A 22,265-nucleotide genomic window follows, 5' to 3' on the forward strand; every position below is an offset into this window, starting at 1 on the left:
GGCACTTTGGCTAATTGTCTTCAATTGTCGCCACCTCAGCAACTCTTTTCGCATTCCCCTCCCCGCTGGGAATTAACAACAGAGGCTGAGGGAAGGCGACCAACCAACAAAGTATACAAAATGTAGACTTGGGACTGCTTTGCTTGCATAATGTTCATGCAATTAAAAGCCATGTCCTGGCTCTACTCAAATGGGCGGGGTCCTTGGCAAGGACGCGGCTCGCACAAATGAAAAATGAAAAGCGTAATGAAAAGTGAGAAATGGAAAATGGAAAAAACGCGCGTAGAAAGCGGGCTAAACCGCAAATTTGGGTCAGCAGGCGAGAAGTGGAATTTTCCTTATCTCCTCCGTTTTTTTAGCGCGCTAATTAATTAAAATGAGCCAGATACAATAGAGCAAAGAATGGATAGTGCGGCAGAGGAACTTAGAGTGAAGTTACTGGACTGAATTACTGCAGGGAAAGGCGTTGAATGGAGCTAGTGGAAAAGGGATTTATGTGTCAAGTGGGGGTTATGCTGCATCGTGGCGATGCTTCTTTAAATAAATCTCCTTGTGCAGTCTGGAAAATGCCTTTTACTTGGATAAATAGTGCGAAAAGATGTGAGCAACAAAAGTTTGTAAAGGGGTCAGTTGGATGGTAAGGTATATTTGAATTTAATAAATTGCGTAAGTCCTTTTAATGTCATCCAAAATCGAATTAAATTCACTTAATAAACCGAATTCATTTATATAGTTAGCTTATTGTTTGTGTATATATATTTTTAAATTAATAATGTATTTATTTATGCCGCAATGAACAATGAAATGAAATAGAAATATATTCAAAATATCATCGCTGCATAAATAGTTAATTAAATCACTCTTCCCAGAGCTTTGTAAATAATTTAAGCAGTACAAATTATTTAAATTGCACATTCCGCCTCGTACCATTCCTAAACATCTAACAATCGGTGCAGTTGGACCCGCTTCGCTTTGGTGCGGTTCACGCGTCGTATGAGCAATGTGTAATGAATGGGCCAAAAGCGACCGCAGACCGTAGAATGCTCATCTGCCGGCTCAGCTTTCAGCTCTTAGCGCTCGGGTGGCTCCCACCACCCAGATAATGCTGCAGCCATTTCAATTAAAAATGAAAGAAACAAAACCGAAACCGAAACCAGCTAAAAAAAGCCGAAAAGAAAGAAAACTTTGAGTGCCGCCGCCGCCGACGACGACGTCATTAATTAGGAATGCTCTCCGAGCTGCCGCCTTTCAAGTTTCTCGAGGGGATTCAAAGAGATCGGCATTGGCCGCCTGGTCGCCATCGCTTTGTGTTGGCGTTGAGGCATAAACTTTTGTGCTGTTGTAATGCGCTTTGTGCAAATTGCAAATAAATTGCAAGACGCCGGCGAAAGGCGCACACGGAAAAAAATTGTACAGCAGTTGTAACTATACAAATTAACGAAAAGTTACGTGTTACATTTTTTTGAAAACAGAGAATTTATTAGCATTTATAAATGTATTTTTTGTGGTTTTCAATGGCCTTATATTTCTTTTATCGCTTTTTGGCTTTTATATAAGTTTCAAACCAATTTATTTTTCTTCAATTAGAGTGTATAACAATTTGGAGCTACTTATTGTAATGTGCAAAATATGGTGCACAGTGCACAGTGCACACAGAAAAGCCGACAAAAGCCAAGGGGATTAGATGTCCAAAGGGAGCAGACTGAGACTGGGCGCTGCTTTTATGCCGCCAATTTCATGCCACTTTGCATTTTAATTAAAAGCATCCCACCCCTCTTCCCGTTGCAGTCCAGGAATGCACCACAGACTCCGAGGAGCTGATGTACCACCAGGTGCGGGCCTCCTCCTCCTGCAGCGCACCGCCCGATTTGCTGCTGGTCAGCGAACGTGACAATAATATCCAACTGCGATCGCCGGTGGTGAACATAATCACCACGCCGCCGGGCAATGCATCCGGTGGGGGAAGTAAGCAGCAGTCTCATCACCAGACGAACCACCACACCTCGGGCAGGACTCATCCCGGGCACCCGGGCAATCCGCAGGATGTCAGCAGCGGCGGCAGCCACAGCAAACATCTGCGCATCAGCAGCACTTCCAACGGCAAGCACGGCAAATACTCAAGTATGCAGCAGCACCTGCCGCAGGATGAGGATGCGGTGGATGCGGCTGCCACGATGCAGCAGCAGCACGCCGGCCACGCCCACTCGCGCCACCTGCACCACCACAAGGAGGAGCGCATCCGACTGGAGGTGAGTCAGCAATGCCATTACCCAAATAGCGCCACTGCTCCCTACGAGCAGGCACTTTATGAATTATTCCATGGACACAATCAAATTCCATCTTCCGAGCCCATAAACACTGCGCTTAATAGTCCATTCTGATTTCAATTTCCATTTCAATTTCCTCTTCCATTCATTAATTAGTGAATTTATGGGGTTGATTTGTCTTGTTTTCAACGTTTCATAACACAAATATTTATGAAGCCATTAATTGCCGCTCACTTTGAGAGGGTTGTACGCAATTACGTAGAAATTTGCATTTACGCAAGTTGATATTAATCAGAGTTCGCCTTACTTCAAGGTGGCCAAAATTAAATGTAGCATTTTGAGCAGATTCAATCTCAATAGTCAATTTAGTTTCAGATAACTACCCTCCAAGTACTTTCCATTTAGAGCAGTGCTAACAATTGCAAATGCCATAATTAAGCCTTGATTATTATTATCATCTAAATTTAAATGGACCTTTTGATAGATTTACTAGAGTATACTCGTAGCTGGTTTGCGCTGTGCTTTTCAATTAGCTAAACAATTGCATTGCTTATAAATACACGATGATAAATTAAATGATGTTTGCTTTTCCATTTGCGGGATTTTTCTGACCCCCAGCCAGGTGTTTGGTGTTGGGCCAAGTTTAATCAACTCGCCGGGTGTTATTACCACGATTCCGCCCATAATTCATGGCCCACAGGGCACATCGCACATCGGACATAAACTCAACATTTCAATGTGCTTTTAATTAAAATTTCAATGGCTGTTCGCTCACCGCGATGGCCCCAGATTCGGCTTCAGCATCATTTGTTGTTCCAACATCCGCCCACGAAAATGCAGTAAAATCGAGAAAAAGAGGGAAAAAATATTTCATTAACACAAGGGCGCCGGCAGTTTTCCATTACCACCCACTGCGGATGGTGGTTTTCTGTTTCGGACGCCGCTGCCACTTGTGCCAGTTTCGCCAAAAAATATCAAAACATTAAAATTCAATAAAACCCATTAAAAGCAAAACAACAAACACGAAAAGCACTCAGGGGCAATTAAAAATCTACGAGCCGAGCAGCAGCAAAGGAAATTATATTTATTTATTTGCGACTCTGAAGGGGCAGCCAAGTGGGGAGTGGAGGTTCTGCCTCCTGGCTGTGGATGCTCGGATCTGCCACTTTATCAGAGAAAATGGGGATTGTTTTGTGCCCCCTGTGAGGACGACGATGCTGCTCCTTCTGCAGCGGCAAATTAAATATTTAGTCAAATTATGGCCACAATTTTCGACTGGTTTTAGTGGTCTTGAACAGCTCGCTATTGTTGTTCCCAGTGGCTTCAGTTTCATTTTCGGCTCCCCTTTGCAATGTGGCCCCAGCATCCCCAACATGTTGCATCTGCAAAAAGTGTTGCCTACTATCGGGTGGGGCTGTAAATTTGCAGTGCGATTTTTATGCTCGAAAGTTTATTAGCAGCGTTTTTTGTTTATTTTTAGTTAGTTTGCCTTTGCGTCAGGCTTATGGAGCAAAAGTTTTAACACATCTGCGGGTAGAGGAATTTGAGTCTTTGAGTTTGTAGAACATTTTAAATGGAATAGTATTTATTTGTCTGAAGTGTTAGAGAGACGATTAAAATTGCTGGCATGGTAATTTATAAGCAGTAACACATTAAAAACCGTCAGTAGAGCTACAGTTTATAAAAATGGCAGTTTGAGTTGTTCACAGTAGTTCAAATTGTTTATCTTTAAATATCAACAAGCTAAAAGTTTTTCTTTCATGCTACATTTCTATGATCCACTTAAATGTTCAACTACAATATAAAACTAAACCAATGAGATAATTGAAAATCAGTTTTAATCTGCTTATGTGAGCTTAAAGGTGTTTTGTTTGTTAAAAAAATATATTTGAATATTGAAGAATCTTTAATTAAGGCAATGTTAGGCGACTCTTGTACACCCTTGGGATAATGAAATTACCATAGAATCTTGATTTGCACGCTCTTGATTTAAATCAAATTCAGTCCGAGACAATCCATCACTCATCCCGCCAATGTATTTTGTATTCCAAAACAGGAATTCACCTGCGACGTGTCCGTGGAGGGCGGCAAGTCATCGCAGCCGCTGCAGTTCTCGTTCACGTTCTACGACCTGGACGGGCACCACGGCAAGATAACAAAGGACGACATTGTGGGCATTGTGTACACCATATACGAGTCCATTGGCAAGTCGGTGGTGGTGCCCCACTGCGGCAGCAAGACAATCAACGTGCGCCTCACCGTCAGTCCCGAGGGCAAATCGAAATCGCAGCCGGTGGTGCCCGTTCCGGTGGCAGCCGGATTCAGCAGCAGCCACGCCAGCAAACTGAAGAAGTTGCCCACGGGTCTGGCGGCCATGTCGAAACCCCCGGCTGGAGGAGGAGTGGGATCCGGCGGAGCGACGGTGCTAACGACATCCGCCGGCAACCGCCGCCAGCATCGCTATCGACCACGCAAACTGATTAAGTCCGATGACGAGGACGATGACAGCAACAGCGAAAAGGAGAAGGACGCCCACACTCACACCCACAGCCACACACCCGCCGCCGACCAGCCCAGCGGAAGTGGAACAAAGGGGACTGGGAAGAGCCATCACCACCAGGCGCAGTCCGCCAGGTACCACCAGAAGAACAATTCCCGGGCGGAGCAGTGCTGCACGGAACAGAATACGCCCGACAATGGCCACAATACCTACGAGAATATGCTGAATCTCAAGTGCTGCAAGCCGGAGGTGGACCAGGTGGACTGCCCTTCGCACCGCCAGCACCACCAGAGCCACCAGAACCACCAGAACCACCAGATGCGCCAGCAGGACATCTACATGAAGCAGGCCACCCAGCGGGTCAAAATGTTGCGAAGGGCGCGCAAACAAAAGGTAGGCACAAGGTAACAAACGAAATCGTGGCAAAAACAAATCTGTTGCTCATCCCAACTAAAACTGCTGCTAGCCTAACTCAAGCGAAATTATGCATGAATGTTTTTACTAAAAAAAATAATAATATGTACTTTGCATCCATGACTACTGAAGTTAAAATTGCTCTTAAAATAAATGATGAAGATAAGTATAGATTTACACCACAAAGTCACATGCCCTGTTACAATTTATTTTTCATGGTGCTGATTGAATTGTATATTACATTTTTTGAAAAGATACTTTCGAACCAGTTGAAATTTAGCATATTTAGTAGAAATAGGAAAACGATAGGTACCTTGTGTAATCCCAGCTTGTGTGGCAGCAGATGCAAAACTGAACCCGCTCCCTTCAAAATGTCGTATTTTGTTTTTGTTACACTTTTGTTGCTTACCAAATGGGTTGAACATACATTATGTTTGCATTATTATAATTTAATTCAATTTAATTTCCTTTATTTTTGGTTAACTCATCGCCATCAATCAAACACCAACCACAGTACCAGGACCACTGCCTCGAAACGCGACAGCGCAGTCTCTCAGTGGGCAACGATTCCGCCTGGCAGAATCGCCATCTGCAGCTACAGCAGCCGCCGGTGGCTCATCCCCAGCCTCAGCCGCTGAACCACAAGAGCGCGTCGGGGTCACCACCTCTGGGGGTGGGTGGTGGTGGCGACATGATGCTCGATGGGGTGCAGCTGCGCCAGCCACGACCCCAGTCCCTCACCCCTCAGCAGCAGCAGCAGCATCAGCAGCAGCGCAAATCGGCCGAGTGCTGGAAATCGGCGCTGAATCGCAACGATTTAATTAGCATCATCAGGGAGAGCATGGAGAAGAACCGCCTGTGTTTTCAGCTGAATGGGTAAGCCAATCCGAGATGAATCCACCCCCAGTCCACAATGATGAGGATAGATAGTCAACAGTGCTAATGGCAGAGGTTTGACATTTTCCAAAAGCAATTGCACACGGCAAATCATCAAGTTTGAAAATGCGTCGATAGTTGACATTTTGAACTAATATTGGATGACAAACTTTAAACGTATGAACTGAATGTGCTTTGAAACGATATAGGATAACAAACTAAATACTTTGGTATTTTCATAATATTAGAATATCTAAACACAAACATTTTAAACTGAATGCTGCAGTATCATGTTCAAATATTTCGTAGTTAGTTAGCTAAACACTCGATGACTACTTGATCATATGCTCTTTAATTAATTTACACTTTAATTGATACCTATTTATTTGCCATGAAATGAGCTTCATGGAAATGATATAAAAAATTTATAGAGTGCAAATTTGTTGTGCCCAAGTTGTTTTTATTCATTTGTTTTCCTTATGATTTCAACTTTTTTGCGATCCCTAACTTCCTTCCTAACCGTTCCCAACCAAACAAATTAAAAAGAAATCCTTTAATGATGACTAATTGGAGGCCTCTCTCTTTCAATTTTCCAGAAAACCCCAAGCCAATGTGAGTCCCATACGGCAACCGGCAGCACAACAACAACCACAACAACAGCAACGCCAACGCTGCAATACGGGCTCGAAAATACCCACGTTAATTACCAACCACAGTCCGGTCGCCCAGCAGTCGCCGCTCAGCTGCAGTCCACCCACGGCGGATCCCACCACCCCCAGCATTCCAGCGCCTCCGCCAGCCATCGAGGTCAACGCTCAGCAGCAGCACCCCACTCAACCCAGCCATCCCAACCATCCCAGCCACCACAACCACCACGAGCATCCCCAACCGCACATACCTATCTACCATCAGCAGCTGGCCATTAATCCGGCCGTCCTGGCCGCCCAGCAGACGCACAACACGGCCCACAACAAGCTGAATCTGTGTGGCTACGACTCCTTCCTGCACGCCACTATCTGTGGGGGCGGGGCGGCCGCCCACTCGCCCCCGGCCACGCCCAGTAATGTGGCGACCGTTCAGCCGATACCCAAGAAGAGCCAGAAGAACCTGCTGCAAGGATACCAGCGGTTGGAGCAACAGCAGCGTAGCAGCAAGGACTACAAGAGCTACGGTAACCTCATCTATGCCAAGCTGAGTGAGCAACTGCAGCAGAAGGATCGGGAGCAGAGGCGACAGCGGCACAAGCAGCAGCAACACCAGATCCTGCAGGATCAGCCCAAGGATGCGAAACGGTCGGATCAACGACCTCCGACTTCGAACTCCAGTTCCGCAGGCTCCAAGATCTACGGCGACGCCGTCGAGTGCGCCCATCTGCTGGCCAGCGAGGAGGAGGACCTGGCCCCCAGTCCGCAGCTCACCAGTACGCCCAGCAAAGTGGTCAGCACGGATACCCTCATCGATCTGAACGACGATGTGGGCGAGGCTGTGGCCGAGGCAGTTACGGTAGGAGGCAAGCAGTCGCTGGAGGCCGAGGAGTCCGGCCAGCAGGTGGAGGTGGAACTGGACACCAGTGCCTCCAGCTCCATGATCCACCGCTATGTGCACGAGCACATCCACCACCACTACCACCACTTCAAGGAGCAGCAGGATGTCTAGGCTAATCGGGGAACCACACTATAACTATTTGAATGTTGCTTATGTGCAGTCTATTGATTAATGTAGCGCGAATTGTAATTAAAAGTAAGCATTCATCAACTACAACAAGAAAATATTCAGAAAACGATATTAGGGCCAAAAACAGTGGGGTTGGATGAGTGAGATTGGGAGGGTTAACCAAGCACAAATTGATAAAGATTGCTGACAAAAACCCATTTTATGAATACTAGATACTAAATGAAAGAACTTTTTATTATTTTTTGATTTGCTCCTAACTTTTGTCAAACCAATATGTAAACTAGGATAAATAATAAAAATGACAAAGTGAAATTAAGATAGGTTCCTGAATAGGTAATGCGGTTAACCGATTTCGAACTCTCATCTCCAATTGCTCCAAAGGAAAATCTTTAGAACCAAATTTGAACTTATTGAAGATTTAGCCCACTGTGAGATCCACTGATCCCAGAATATACATACTTATAGCCTCTATAGCTTACGCAAAATCGAAAGAAAACAAAAATCATGCGCCTTTTGCCTTAGCAACAATTGAATCGCCGCTTCGCTATGCTACATGTTGCAGAAACACATATCACTATCAGAAACAACATGTTGCCAAGAGCATTTTGTGTTGCTGAGCGTGTAAGTGTAAACTAATGGGAGAAAAACTATTGTTTAGTGCAAATTATTAAATCAAATTGTTGTCTATGATATAAAGTTTTATGCGCCGCTTTTTACGTGTTTAGACAGACAGCAACACATGTGGCCGCCAGTTTAAGTTAACAATCGATATGGATCATGTATATTTATGTTATCTAAGCCAATTAATTTAAATACTATTCTTAGTTTCTAACACTAATCCGAAACAAGACAAGCAACAATGCAACAAAGTACTAAACCACAACGACCACCAACACAAATCGTAGTTCAATCATTATTTTAAAAACCGTTTTAACTTCATCATCTGTCAACCAATCGAGTTACCAATCCAATCCAATCAATAGATCAAACAAAACAAGCACAAAAACAAAATGCATTTAACTCTTATTTACATAAAAAAGACTGATTTCCAATTAAACAATATATAAATTAATTGCATATGAATAAAAGTATATATAAATATATATAGACAATTTATGACAAATACTAAATAAATTATTGAATTGCTAAAATGAAAATGATAAACTAACTCAATGTGTTTTAATCATAAAGTAAAAGGAAAGATGGTAAGTAAATGGGAGAGATGTAATATTCAGCATAGTGCGTCATTGTCAAACTCTTTTTCTTTTAAATTTATATACGCATACGTGTTTTAAATTGATTACTCTAGATTTTTACCCAAATTTTCTTGATAGCCCATTTATCGAATTAGGCTCGCAAAGCAGGATTCTAGTCTACTAAACATCTATGTAATCAGTTTATGTTTACAACCAAACTGCCCTTTTTATGAGGTATAGGACACGTCCAAAAATATTTAGCCGCAAATATACGGAGTGTTTCCATTTAGAGTAGAGTAGTAGTGTTTCCATTTCGAAAATATCGTCTGTGGATTCACTTTTCGCCTTAAGACCAAAGTCAATCGGAAAAGCTACCATCGGATTAGTTGGCCAATAAAAAGCTGGCCGGTGCCTGAAGCATACTCTCTCTCGCTGTGGAACTCGACAAATATTGGGCATGAATAAATATTGCCGGCTGCCAACAAATTGGACATTGTCTTGGTTTTCAGACAACACGACACAGAGGTCTAATTTTAAATAGTCGTGCGCCATGTGACAGAGAGAGATCCAAATCCGCTCGAGCGTTTATTTTTTGGCAGCAGACGGAGACACAAAGGAAAATGTTCTCGCCATCAGATCGCGAGTAGAATCCGAAGACGGAGCACTGAAAATTGTTTGGTTGCCTCCTCAGTGAAATTTCAGTCGCGAGCCATTACGCAAACACAGATTAGTGTGAGATATATAGGAGATCAATCGAAGATCTTCTGACTGCTGGAGGAGGTTTCTTGCGATGGCTTCCACTTCGCTGACATCCTGCGCCTTGTGCCAGGCCAAGGCATCCCAGTTGTGCGCCGCCTGCCGGAACGTGGTCTATTGCAGTCGGGAGCACCAGAAGGAACATTGGAAGAAAGGTCACAGATCGGAATGCAAGTGCTTCGAAATAGCCACCAATGAGGTTTTGGGCAGGCATCTAAAGGCCACCAGGGATATCAAAATTGGAGAGCAAATCTTGAAGGAATCTCCCCTGGTCTTGGGGCCAAAAGTCGCCTCTGCTCCACTTTGCCTGGGGTGCCACAGAAATCTTTTGGCTCCCGAGAAATCCCGAGGTAACTACCACAAATGCAGCTCCTGCAGTTGGCCTCTGTGTGGGAAGAAGTGCGAGGACTCTGTCCACCACAAGGCTGAGTGCCAGCTAATGTCGGGTAGCAATTTCCAGTCCAAAATAAACTATGTGCCTGGAGAGGATGAGCGAAAGGAGTCGGCTTACTGTGTGATCATGCTGCTCCGTTGCATGCAACTCAAAGCCAGGGATCCCGAGGCCTTCCTCAAGCTTTACACCCTGGAGGATCACCTGAAGGAGCGCCTGGAGACTCCCCTGTACCAAGTCTTACGTGCCAATCTCATCACCTTTATAAAGACTGTATTGGGCATGAAGGATTGGCTCGAGATGGATATCCTGCGCATCGCCGCCATACTGGATACAAACACCTTTGAGGTTAGACAACCCAGGGAAAGGAGAAAAATCCGAGCTCTCTATCCCGAAGCAGCTATGATCTCGCACGACTGTGTTCCGAATATGAGGCATCGTTTCGATGACGACATGAACATTGTCTTCCTCGCCAAGAGAAAGATAGCCAAGGGAGAGATTTTGAGCATTTCCTACACACAGCCCCTGAGGAGCACCATTCAAAGAAGAGTTCACCTGAGGCAGGCCAAGTGCTTCGACTGCTCCTGCGCCAGGTGTCAGGACCCCGAGGAGCTAGGCAGCTTTGCAGGAGCTCAAACGTGCCTCAAATGCAAGGCAGGAAAGGTAATAACTAATCTAAGCCTGGATTTGCATACCAATAAGAATTCCGACTACTGTTTTAGTAAGCAAGCCTCTTTGGAACTATTAACGTCCGTCTGTGGTCTGTGCGTCTGTCTGTCCGCCTGTTTGTACGTATGATCGTCGAGATCTCCTAAAACTTTAAAATTAAGCATTAAGTTTCTAGTGACGGCCGTTGACGTGGCGGATAGACGGACATGACCACATCGACCCGGCGACTGATCAAGATTATATTTACTTTAAAGGGTTCCTTCTACCTGTTACATAATTACCCGAGTATATATTTTTCCCCCTCTTTTAGATTATATCTCTGAATCCCCTGCTGAACTCTGCTCCCTGGAAGTGTCAGCTGTGCAATTATAAGAGATCAGCGAAGGAGGTGGTCACCTCAGATGCCGAGCTTCAGCAGGAATTGGAGTCGTTGGACAAAACGACTCCCGTTGCTCTCGAGGAATTTATTTATCGCCATCGTGCTGATCTCCATGAGACTAATACCCACGTTTTGCAAGCCAAATACGCTCTCACTCAACTGTACGGAAGTGCTCCGGGATTCGCAATGGAGGGTAATAAATTGTTTCAATTTTGTGTATACATATATTTTTAACAAGAGACCCAATGTTTTAGAACTTTCCGAAGAATCGCTGAACAGAAAAGTGCAACTATGCGAGGAACTCCTTAATCTGGCCGACATTTTCGATGGCGGATGGAGTATATTCCGGGGCAATCTCCTCATAGACATGGAGGAAGCTTTAGTAACTCAGGCCCTCCGCTCGAAAGACCCAGTGGAGTGCGAGGAGAAGCTGAGAAACGCAGCGGAAATGCTCAGAGAAATTCGAAACATCATGAAGCACGAGCCGGAAATGCAACAGTTGTTGTTGGAACGCCAAGTAATTCTAAATTCTGCGCTTGAGCGCTTTGAACCACTTGAGAATTAAGTATCTATTGCCGAGATTTTGATTTTCATATATCCGCTAGTTGGAGAACTAATCAATAAGAATAAAACTGCCGAAATGTGCAAACCAAAACAAACCTTCGACAATGGTCGAAGGGTTGTCATAGTCAGCTTTCAGATTTTCAAAATCGTATGGATTTTGGCCACTTTTGGTCATGAAAATATTTATAAGAACACTTATAAAAAACATTCAAGGTTTACATTCCAATCAGCTGTGTGGATCAGTTGGATGGATCTTATAAACTTTCCAATGGCATGCCTACTTACACTCCCTTCTTATCCTTGCAATCTTAACCCTGTCTTGGGCACTTGCTTTACTTAGAATGTTTCGAATTTCGCGCCAAGGAGTTATGTATCAGGTATCTTTTGACAGCTTGCAGCACAGTCTAAAATCTCTTAGAAAATTGTTAAGCAAAGACGCCCACCTCTGCTCACCTTATCAATTCACTTTTCACTCGACGGTCACACTGCTTCATCTTCACGTGTTTTATTTCTGTTTATATTTTATTTTCCCTACGAAATCGGTTTGTTATAACCAAATGGAGTGCTTAAATGCGGAAATACCAGCTGACGGAGTAGATAAAAGCATAGAAGTCGAGAAGATTGCGGAAAATGCAGTAAAACCGGATGAAACTCCGGAGCGAAATGGAAAGGATGAAGCCGGAAAACCCGGCGAGGAATACGCGTATTTGGAGCGAAATGAATTCACTTCCGAAATATTTAAAGTTGAAGTGAAGAACATGGGATATTTCGGTATTGGGGTAGGTAGTTCAAATTAAATGCACCTAGATAAGTACATATGACAATATTCTTTTGCAGGAGTTCAAGAAGCTTTTGAGAAACACCCTCAAATTTGACGTGACTAAAATCAAGGCTCCAACCCGAAAAGAGTTCGCGTTTGTGTGCTTCCGCAGTCAGGAAGATCAGCAGAGAGCCTTGGAGACCCTACATGGATATAAATGGAAGGGAAAGGTGCTGAAGGCCCAGGTTGCCAAGGCCTCTGCCGATCCTTTACAGAAAAAACGGGCTGCCGAGGATCAGGAGTCGGAAAGAAAGCCCAAGAAGCAACGTACGGCGGTGGAAGCCACGTGTCCTTTGTCACACATTGCCTACGACCAGCAGCTCAAACAGAAATCCGAGGAGATGGCGGCACTTTTGGCGAAATACACACAGGAACTGAAGAAGGTCAACCCGCGGGCGAAGGCCAATTTGGATAAGTTCCAGTTCCACGGGGTTCTTCCCTCACCCACCGTCAATGGGTATAGAAACAAAAACGAGTTCACTGTCGGGAAGAATTCTGCAGGTGAAGTGGTTGTGGGTTTTAGATTGGGCTGCTACAGCGATGGATCTGTGGAAGTAGCCGAGGTCGCAGATTTGCCACATCTACCGGAACAAGCCAAGTGGGCTGCTCACAGTTTCCAGGACTTGGTGAGGAGGTCCAAGTTTTTGCCCTTCAACCCGGACGGAAATGTAGGCCACTTCCGGCAGCTGATGGTGCGGTGCTCCAGTGCCACAGGCGAACTAATGCTGGTGGCGGGCATATACTCTTCGAATTTAAGCGAAGACGAGCAGGTTGAACTTAAGCAAGAACTGAAGTCCTTCTACGAGGAGCTGGCGAAGGACGCTCCGTACAAATGCACCTCCCTGTATTACCAGGATGTCAAACATCGCGAGGCAGGGCAGACGATTAATCCGGTGGAACACATTTCGGGCAGCACCCACATCACCGATACCATACAGGGTCTCCAGTTTCGAATTAGCCCTCTGGCCTTTTTCCAAATCAACACAGAAGGAGCCAACGTGTTGTATCAAAAGGCCATTGATCTAGTTGCTCCTACTGAGGACACAACCATGTTGGATATTTGCTGCGGAACTGGTACCATTACTCTTGCTTTTGCCAAGCACTGCAAGAAAGTAATGGGCGTGGAAATCGTCCCTGATGCTATCAAGGATGCCGAGTTTAATGCGGAGGCGAATGGCATTAAAAATGCGAAGTTCTTCACAGGAAATGCAGATGACTTTATCAAAAGTATGGTGCGGGAAGCCCTCTACGATCAGGAGCCTGGTAAACCACTGGATCTTATTGCCGTGGTGGATCCCCCTAGGGCTGGGCTGCGTAAGTTCACGTTGCTTAAATCATTAGCTTAAGTGTCTTTTAAGATTCAATGTAAGACATTTAAATATGCCTAAATACGTTTAATATTTATCTCGAGCGTTATACCTTTTAAATTGTTGTATTTACTTTTTCAGACCACCGGTCGATAGCAGCAATCCGATCCGCAGATGCCGTCAATCGTTTGGTCTACGTCTCCTGCAATCCGCACAGTGCTAAGCGGAATTTCATCGAGCTGGCCAGACCGGAGTCTAAGCAATATAAGGGGGAGCCATTCTATCCGAAGTCCGCTGTGGCCGTTGACATGTTTCCCCACACCATGCACACTGAGCTGGTCATTCTGTTCGAGCGTGAACCTAAAACAAAGGTGGATGAGAAGTCACCGCCAGAGAAAGGGGCCGCTCAGTCAAAGTCGGAGGGAACCGAAGAAGCTATAAGCGAGCAGATCACCGCATCGGAAACGTGACGTGTTTGTTGATGGGTACAGTTCATCCCGCTGCAATCTCTTGCACATTTGCTTAATCTCTTTCTATAATCTTTTAGGTCAGTTGCGATTCGCTGAGACGCCGAACACCCAATATGCCTCAATACCTACTATCTGCCGCGATGCTGGTCTCTATCATTGTCTCTCTTTGTGGCGACTGCTCAACGAATTTTATTGTTTTAAATTGATTTAATTGTATTTACGCTGTGCGACGGGGAGGAAGTGGAAAAAGTGACAGAAGCGACTTCCTATTTAGCAAAAGACTAAGTTGAAAGCGCTGTTAAACTCGACATAGTTTACATCCCCATCAGTTGTATTCAGGCCTCTGGAGGCGTCTGTGTGCGTGATAAGAATCGCTGATCGGTGGAAGTGTAGTGTTCATAAAGGTGTAGCAACAGCTGAGAGGTGCTCCAAGTCCAACGCCCCCTCAAGGGCAAATTGGTGAACAACGACCCTGACAACGATTATTGAACATGTCCGACCAGGTACCACTTAACGATTACTTTAAAGTCTAAACATATGTTCTATTGTTAAAAGTAGAAAGGATAGTATTTAAAAGATGTTGACGTTGATATTGATCTATCAACCATATTAAAAGATTCGAAAATGAATTCATGCGTATGACGCGAACTCACTTGTTTTGTTGCTTGCCTTAAGATTAGTTTTATTAATTTACTAAGGCAATTCGAGTTATGGTTGTTTTGACTGATGCTGGAGACAAAAGCCTTTCAATTGCCCTGTGATTTCTGTTATAAAGTTTAATATTTAAAAAGTCGCAGAAGTGCAATTATCTATTAAAAGCAATATATGTGCCGTAATGAAATTGATCAACTTAATAGAAATTGCTGATCGCGCAGTTATTGCTTAATAAAATGTGTTTGTATAAAGCTTATCTAAGGTAAACAATAACATTCGCTTATTTTGCCTTTCCGATTACATGTTCTAAACGAGAAGTGGTTGGCTGATGTAAACGACAGATGTAGCCACACACAAAGGCTTATAACAAAATATTATTGTTTTGCTAAAGAGAACAACAAGCAAACGTGACCGAAATCATGTTGAATATACTACATATGTAGAAAACAAATCGGGAGGGGACAGCCCTGACTTTTTATGCGACTTTACTTCCTAGAAAGCTAAATAAGCTTTCGTAAACATTAACGAAATAAATAAGAAGAGCAACTGAATTGGACTTTGGAGCCGGTGGTGCGATTCGTCTACCCGGCAAATTGATTGTACAAAATATAAAAACATAAATAAAGCGGGAGGGGCCGGCCGAAAACATATATGTACATATATATAACAAATATTATAAATCAAGAGAAAATAAGATCGCCAAGAAAGCGAATAATAGTCCAATGAGTTTGTTTATTTATATGGCTATACTCGTACCCTCTTGTAAGGCACGAAATCGGTGCCTAACAACATCAAAAATATGCGATTACGATCGTGAAAGGGAGCCCAGACCTTGACCGGGGAGCTTTGCTTCCGAAGCCGAAAAGCTTGAATAGTTCTTGTCTTATCAAACGCCCAACTGTGCGATGTAAACAAACAGCGAGGAAAACAGCAAATTCCCAACCGACCAAAACCGGTTCCCCTAGAGAGATATATGACGGTCTTCCGGAGAGAGCTTTTCGGCTGGTGCCATTCATCGTCGGTGGACGTGGATGTGCTAGTGGATGTGGACGAGAAGCTGTGGCGAGGGCCCGGCTACGTCTACGCCCCACAAAGCGGACTGAAAACGGCTTCACGTGCGTAACACCATCGCCGCCGACAGCTGCACACGACCAACACGTTTTCTCGGCGGAGCAAATAGCCTCGTGGCATAGTGGGGATGGTCTCGGGTCTGGGGCCTGGGGTTTGGGCTCTCCAATATGCGCCGCTCCCAGCGAATTGCTTTTGTTGTCATCCGCGCTCGGCGATGAGCTTTTGGATTGCTAGTTACGTCGAGCAGCGCAACTACAGCGTGTTTTATGGGGAGTTTCAGTGGGATACCCTTTGAAGTTGGGTATATTGTAGACTGACCTGGCATAACTTGGGCAGGGATAGGGTTTCACCTGTGCATTTTGGTATGTGTATGTTCAAACATTGTATGGCAAAGGATGATTAAAGCCAAAATTATTTTATTAGAATGTGTTCCCTAGATAGTCTAACATCAAATCTTTTTATATATTTTTTTTATTATTGATTATTTCATTATTATATAGGGCATAGCAACATTCCTTGCTTATGTATTCCTTATTAGTTCTGCAGACAAGAGATTCAGTGTTCCCTTATCGGTATCTTTGATCTACTGGTGCCGTTTAATTGTGCACACTTACAAACAGTTAGCCTAGGAACTTTTGATTACCACTTAGACTGTTGATTATATTTCCCTGATCCCGCTTTGTTCACCTGTCCTGATTCTGGCCGATCGAGGGCATTGCTAATTCGATTAATCTTAATGTTTTCTGTATTATCTGGTGTGTTTCTCTGTTTTCTTTTTTTGCTTTTTTTTTTGTTTCGCCGCTGTCCGTCGGTTGAGGCCAACAACATTTCGAAAAAGCCCCAGCCGCAACTGTACCGCCGGACTGAAAACCAAAACAAATCGCCAAGTCGTCGGATACGACTACGACTCTCGCACAAAGAAAAAAGCTCCGCCACTCAGTTTCGATAAAAAGAAATCGTTTAAATTGCGCGCACAACAAAAGCGCCCGAAACAGTTGCGACTGCAACGTCGATTTGTGACGACGGACCGTCCACAGCGTCCTAGTTCCCACTGTCCACAAAGGATACAAACCTAAATAGCAAACCAAAGCAGCAGTAAATAAGCCAACAGGCCCAAAACCCAAGTACAAAATGCTTGCCTAGCTAAAGAAACTAAAATATTGCGCATACGCCGCATAGTGCAAACAATTAACTGTGATACAAGTTGAATTTTCTTGATTTCGTTGGTCCCCGCACCAAAGCACCCTATCCTACCTAACTTACTTGTGCTACCACCGGAACCCAAAAAGCCGATCAGAAGCAGAATGTCGGTGTCAATGCTGCTGACCCCCATGGAAGCCCAGAGTCCGGATGACCACATGCAAAATGTAATTACCCACATCCAGTGGACAGTACCGGAAATCTTTGTAAATGCATAGGCTTTACAGATTTCTCCGACTGTCGGCATAGTGCAGGTTTTTGAGTGTTTGAATTTTTCGGATGCCTGAAGGTCGCTGCTGTTGTCATCGGACATTTGCATGTCTTGTGCGCGTTTTGTTTATGCAATTTTCGTGGGTAAAGGAAAATCTATATTCGACGGGGGCAGGGGGTATATAACATATAGCTATATACATATAGCTATCAGGGCAATCACATGGCTGGGGTTAATAATTACCAACTTGGTAAAGAACAAAGAGGTTCAAGCGCGCTTAACTTGGGGATAAGTTTATATATTTCTATATGTCAGAAGAATTGTATCCTAATGATGTCATTTCCCATGGAAGTAATTCAGCACTCCAACTATAGTATCCATTAGTTTCCAGTACAGTATCCCGCTCTTCTGAGTTTTTATTTCCTACAAGCTCTTCGAACTGAATAATGCCACATGTTGCAAAAGGTCGCTACCACTCGTGACTCAATCACTAGAGTGGCAGGCGTGGTATAAGGTTAAGCTTTCGAGAGAGACCCCACTCAAGTGGCCCATGTTTGATTAGATGTTGGCTTATTAATTTCTCAAGAGGCTGTCGTACACTATTATACGGTTGATATATGTGATGTGATACTTAGTTCACTGATAACGAGTTTAGCTGAAATACAAGCCCCGAAACACATGGGCAAGCTTTTCCCCTCCACTATAAATAAAACGCACTGAAGAAGTGAGTGGAAGTACAAACGCCCCAAGCGTGAAAAGCTTTTTGAGTCTGAAATTTCCCAAAACAAAAAACATATGGTAGAGTATTCAGAGAGGTATAGAGCGAGTAGCAAGAGCGCCTGCGTTAGGAACACGTGAAAAGGTGTTTGGAAATCGGAGCAAAGCTCGAATATCATACGAAAATTAGCATAGAGTTGAGAAATCAAAAGCTGAACAACTAACAACTTATTGCTCGAAATCAAAATTCTTTTGAGAACTACTCGATGTTTGGGGCGTTACTGTGGGCGTTTCTCCCCCGCATAAAATTCACAAGGCTATGCTAATTGTGCCAAGAACGTGAAATCGCCAGGAAATCGCTCGCAAAACGCGCCTTCTGACGCAATTAGTCAAAAATAAACAAATGGGGAAAACTATATGCTGCCTTGCTAACTAAAATTTCATCAGAACACGCGACTTTTGCCGTCGAAATGTTGCCAAGGCGGCAGAGGAATATACATGCCATAAATCTACATATAGCCAAAACTTGATCGCCTTCCGCTCCACCGATAATAGGTCTACATAGGCGGCCCGGTTAACGATTTCTGTGCGGGCACAGCACGTGCTAGTTTACTCGATATTTCGGTTAATTTATGGGGCCGCTCCACTTACATAAACTGCGCCCTCTGCGAGTGAGTTTAGCGCCCAGTTGTCAGGGGATGGTCGGCAGGTGTAGAGCACTCAGCAGTCGTTGCATCACCGATCCTCTGCTACGGCACTCATGGCAGTTGCCCCAGAAGTCGCAGCAGCGACAAAAACAGCAACAGCTGCTAAAACCGCCTCAATTGCACCCGCTTCCGCGCGGCTTGCGCGCGATTCACTCAAAGGTAAACGGCTCGATATCGAATGATTTTTAGCGCGTGCTGCTAATTACAATTTTCAAGTGGAATAGGAGAAAATTTAATTATTGCATTCAGGTTTTGACGTGAAACTATATTTCCGTTTAAACAGTTCAAAATTTAAAAAAGGCTGCAGAAAACTTATAGTAACTATGGATATGTATATGACTTATTACCCAATGATGAACGCAAAAGACGAATTAGCTGTTCCAATAAATCAATCTAAATTTATTGCGTATAGATTGTAAATACACATGTACGACCACGGTTATAATTAAATAAAGCCATAATTCATTTGTATTTTCCAAGCAGATGGGCTAGACCTCTAAATACGGAATTTCGTCAATACGTTCATATACTATATAATTATTGGGGGTTATCTGCGTTTTGACAAATAGTTACGCAAATAGAAATTCGACCAAGGCAGGCTTAGCAAAAAGGCACGTATAAATAAAATTACTGCACGTCAGATCAGTGCCCAAACGAATATATTGTTTTTTAAAAAGCTGAGCTAAGTTCTTGATAATCTGGATGATCTTTAGTCGGGCCGCAGTACAACACGTGTTCTTGTTTGCGCCTGTGAAAGTCACGAGCGGTTTCGGAGCGACTAAAGACGCGTGCTTATCGCGCGAACTTGTTTTCGATTCTAGCTTTAGAAATCGGCGATTCCGCAGAGCCGGCGGGGGGTATTGGGAACGGGGGCTAGGGAGCAGAGACGGCAGACAGTCGACGCCCCGCTTAGAGAAACTTTATCAGGCAGAAACGGAATCCGCAAGGGGTCATCGACTAATCTCGCTGGCTCAGCAGGAAAGTCGCCGTGCATTTAATAGCGGACTTCGCCGCTCGATCGACTTTCAGTCGGCGCGCGATCGCCACTCTAAACCGATGGTCATGTGTCGGACTGTACTAATCCTAGCCGTTGCCTTGTCCTTGCAGTGCGCCGCCTTCGTGGACGGAGCCTCCATTACCTATGGAACCGGAAACGAGCTGGAGACGGGATCTGGATCCTCCGCCGCCTGTAAGCCCACTCTGCGGGAGTTCAATGTGCGGCTGGAGGTTCCCCTGGCCGCCGAGGAGCAACTGGGACTTACCGGCGATGTGAAAGCCCTCGGCGAGTGGCAGCTGTCCAGGAGTGTGGCACTGGAATCGCTGGACGAGCTCAACTGGCAGGCCACGGTGCCCCTTCAATCCTGCCGGCAGCTGGAGTACCGTTACTTTGTCTACGTCGAGGATCTCTCTGGCTACAAGCAAATACGCCGATGGGAGACCCATTTCAAGCCAAGGTACCTGGGACCCTGCTCGGAGCTACAGTGCAGCCAGTTGGACGTCTTCGGAATTACCTCCGACAACTCCGATCTAAAGCCACAGGTGCACCGCGGTTGGCTCAACCATGAGGTCATTCTGCAGCTGAAGTTCAACGGGGAAAAGATGTTCCAAGTCCACGACATCGAGACCTTTGACCCCCAGCACGTCCAGCTAAAGATTGTGCCTGTGGAACAGACCTCTGGCCTCCATGTGGAGTACTCCAAGCAGGAGTACGGGAAGAGCCAGCTGGATCAGCAACCGACCTTCGGAGTGCCCTACACCAAGGGGGACATTGTCATATTTCACATCACGCTACCGCTGGAGAGGATGATGGAGCAGCACTTCCGCTTGGAGTGCTACAGCATGTCCAACGAACTCCTGGGCAGTGCTACTCTGGTCACCTCGGACTTGAGCGGCAGCGAGGGGGTGCTCCACGTTCCGATAAAGTCGGCCAAGATTGTAGATGAGACCTTGGCCAGGCTGAGGCTTCCCTATGTCACGGTGCAGCCCTACCGCTACTCCCCGCTAGACTTTAAGAACACATATGCTCACTACTGGCCCAAGAGCTGGCCCAACCTGGATGTGGGTCATCGTGGAAATGGCAAGAGTTACATTGCAGACGCTCCTGCGGAGAGAGAGAACACTATCGCCTCATTTCTAAGCGCCCATGAAAATCACGCAGACATGATTGAATTGGATGTCCACTTGACTGCTGATGGTGTGCCTGTGATTTACCACGATTTCGGACTGCGAACTGCTCCGCCTGGCAAGCAGATCAGCCGTCCAGACCAGCTGGAGTACGTGCTGATCAAAGACATAAACTATGAGCTGCTCAAGAGGCTCCGCATCTTCTCGGTGATCGCAGGCCAAGTGAGGGAGTATCCCTCGCACAACGCCGAGCCCAGGATGGAACACCGCATATTCCCAACGCTGGTGGAGGTACTGGAGCAGCTGCCCAAGTCTCTGGGCATTGATGTGGAGATTAAGTGGCCACAGCGTCGCCAAGGTGGAGGATCAGAGGCCGAGCAAACCATTGACAAGAACTTCTTCGCCGACAAGGTGCTCCATCAGGTGATCCAGAAGGGCTGTGGCAGACCCATAATCTTCTCCAGCTTCGATGCTGATATGTGCACGATGCTGAGGTTCAAGCAGAACGTCTTCCCAGTGATGCTCCTCACGCAGGGAGAGACGAAGAAGTGGCAGCCGTTCCTGGATCTGCGAACACGCACCTTCATTGCTGCCGTAAACAATGCTCAAGCTTTCGAGCTGGCTGGCACAGCTCCACATGCCGAGGACTTCCTGGGCGAAAATGCCTCGGAAATGCTGCGAAAAGCCAAGAACCTGGGCCAGATTGCTGTGATTTGGGGAGACGATGTCAACTCCAAGGAGCGGGTGCAGTATTTCACCCAAATCGGGGCCACAGCCACGTGCTACGACCGCAGTGATCTCTTCATGCCGGAGGGCAAGCGGGAAGCCTTCTTCAAATCACCCGCACTGATGGCCGAGTTCGCAGCCCAGTGCCGGATCTAAGAAATGGGGTTACTAGAATGAAACGGGCGGGTACAATTAAGATATGGCCAATCATTAGGCTTTTTAAGTTAGTTTGTATATTTATTTAAACACTAACTGGGAAAGAGAAATGTGGGAAGCTTTAAAGTGGTTGGGTAACTTGAAGTTTCTCGTTGCCCAACGGAAACAACGAAACGGAGACCAATAAATAAATCATCTCTACGCACGTTAAGCCGTCATTTGGCAAAATTACACATGCAAAAAAGGAATTCCCCAAAGTTAAGTAGCACCACAAAAAAAAAGACAATGGGAAGAAAGCGAAGCGACGAATCGTTAATTACAAAAATATATACACCTACATTACCTGCTTTAAATCAATCTAGCTATACCTCAATGCAAAACTTGCGAAAAAGATGTTTCTAATAAGTTTTTGTTAA

General features: G+C 45.1%; 4 protein-coding genes across 8 annotated transcripts in view; all 4 read left to right on the forward strand.

The window, feature by feature from the left end:
• Positions 1–7,849, forward strand: part of LOC120449439 (protein naked cuticle) — a 40,332-nt gene extending 32,483 nt beyond the window's left edge. The window contains exons 2-5 of one of the 2 annotated variants that reach the window (XM_039631909.1): positions 1,789–2,249; positions 4,324–5,160; positions 5,696–6,057; positions 6,654–7,849. In XM_039631909.1, coding sequence (XP_039487843.1) covers positions 1,789–2,249; positions 4,324–5,160; positions 5,696–6,057; positions 6,654–7,713 — 2,720 coding nt within the window. In that variant the 3' untranslated portion in view covers positions 7,714–7,849. The remainder of the gene's footprint in view (positions 1–1,788; positions 2,250–4,323; positions 5,161–5,695; positions 6,058–6,653) is intronic. The other variant, XM_039631910.2, reaches the window with a different exon arrangement.
• Positions 7,850–9,548: 1,699 nt separating this feature from the next.
• On the forward strand, positions 9,549–11,794 carry LOC120449444 (SET domain-containing protein SmydA-8). Its single transcript, XM_039631917.2, has 3 exons — positions 9,549–10,737; positions 11,054–11,315; positions 11,377–11,794. Exons 1-3 carry the CDS (start codon positions 9,718–9,720, stop codon positions 11,685–11,687), a joined length of 1,593 nt encoding a protein of 530 aa, XP_039487851.2. The 5' UTR covers positions 9,549–9,717; the 3' UTR covers positions 11,688–11,794.
• A 354-nt stretch (positions 11,795–12,148) lies between these two features.
• LOC120449443 (tRNA (uracil-5-)-methyltransferase homolog A) lies at positions 12,149–14,498 on the forward strand. The gene is made up of 4 exons (XM_039631916.2): positions 12,149–12,465; positions 12,524–13,820; positions 13,955–14,298; positions 14,361–14,498. Exons 1-3 carry the CDS (start codon positions 12,244–12,246, stop codon positions 14,281–14,283), a joined length of 1,848 nt encoding a protein of 615 aa, XP_039487850.2. The 5' UTR covers positions 12,149–12,243; the 3' UTR covers positions 14,284–14,298; positions 14,361–14,498.
• Positions 14,499–14,647: 149 nt separating this feature from the next.
• Positions 14,648–22,206, forward strand: LOC120449440 (putative glycerophosphocholine phosphodiesterase GPCPD1 homolog 2). 4 transcript variants are annotated; one of them, XM_039631914.2, is made up of 2 exons: positions 14,648–14,786; positions 19,951–22,206. In XM_039631914.2, the coding sequence occupies exons 1-2, from the start codon at positions 14,775–14,777 to the stop codon at positions 21,847–21,849; spliced, it is 1,911 nt and encodes a 636-aa protein (XP_039487848.1). In that variant the 5' UTR covers positions 14,648–14,774; the 3' UTR covers positions 21,850–22,206. The 4 variants fall into 4 exon arrangements, with proteins under 4 accessions (XP_039487848.1, XP_039487847.1, XP_039487846.1 ...); XM_039631913.2 differs by lacking the exon at positions 14,648–14,786 and adding an exon at positions 17,002–17,375; XM_039631912.2 differs by lacking the exon at positions 14,648–14,786 and adding an exon at positions 18,754–19,002.
• Positions 22,207–22,265: the final 59 nt, after the last annotated feature.

Source organism: Drosophila santomea, chromosome 3L (assembly GCF_016746245.2).
Source record: "Drosophila santomea strain STO CAGO 1482 chromosome 3L, Prin_Dsan_1.1, whole genome shotgun sequence".
Lineage (NCBI taxonomy): Eukaryota > Metazoa > Arthropoda > Insecta > Diptera > Drosophilidae > Drosophila > Drosophila santomea.

Coding starts and splice junctions, on each gene's coding strand:
- LOC120449440 (XM_039631911.2), top strand. CDS start 19,546: ATGATCTTTAGTCGGGCCGCAGTACAACACGTGTTCTTGTTTGCGCCT. Junction 19,822..19,950: donor TAATCTCGCTGGCTCAGCAG/GAAAGTCGCCGT, acceptor TTGTCCTTGCAG/TGCGCCGCCTTCGTGGACGG.
- LOC120449444 (XM_039631917.2), top strand. CDS start 9,718: ATGGCTTCCACTTCGCTGACATCCTGCGCCTTGTGCCAGGCCAAGGCA. Junction 10,738..11,053: donor TCAAATGCAAGGCAGGAAAG/GTAATAACTAAT, acceptor CCCCTCTTTTAG/ATTATATCTCTGAATCCCCT. Junction 11,316..11,376: donor TCCGGGATTCGCAATGGAGG/GTAATAAATTGT, acceptor CCAATGTTTTAG/AACTTTCCGAAGAATCGCTG.
- LOC120449443 (XM_039631916.2), top strand. CDS start 12,244: ATGGAGTGCTTAAATGCGGAAATACCAGCTGACGGAGTAGATAAAAGC. Junction 12,466..12,523: donor TGGGATATTTCGGTATTGGG/GTAGGTAGTTCA, acceptor ATTCTTTTGCAG/GAGTTCAAGAAGCTTTTGAG. Junction 13,821..13,954: donor TCCCCCTAGGGCTGGGCTGC/GTAAGTTCACGT, acceptor TTACTTTTTCAG/ACCACCGGTCGATAGCAGCA.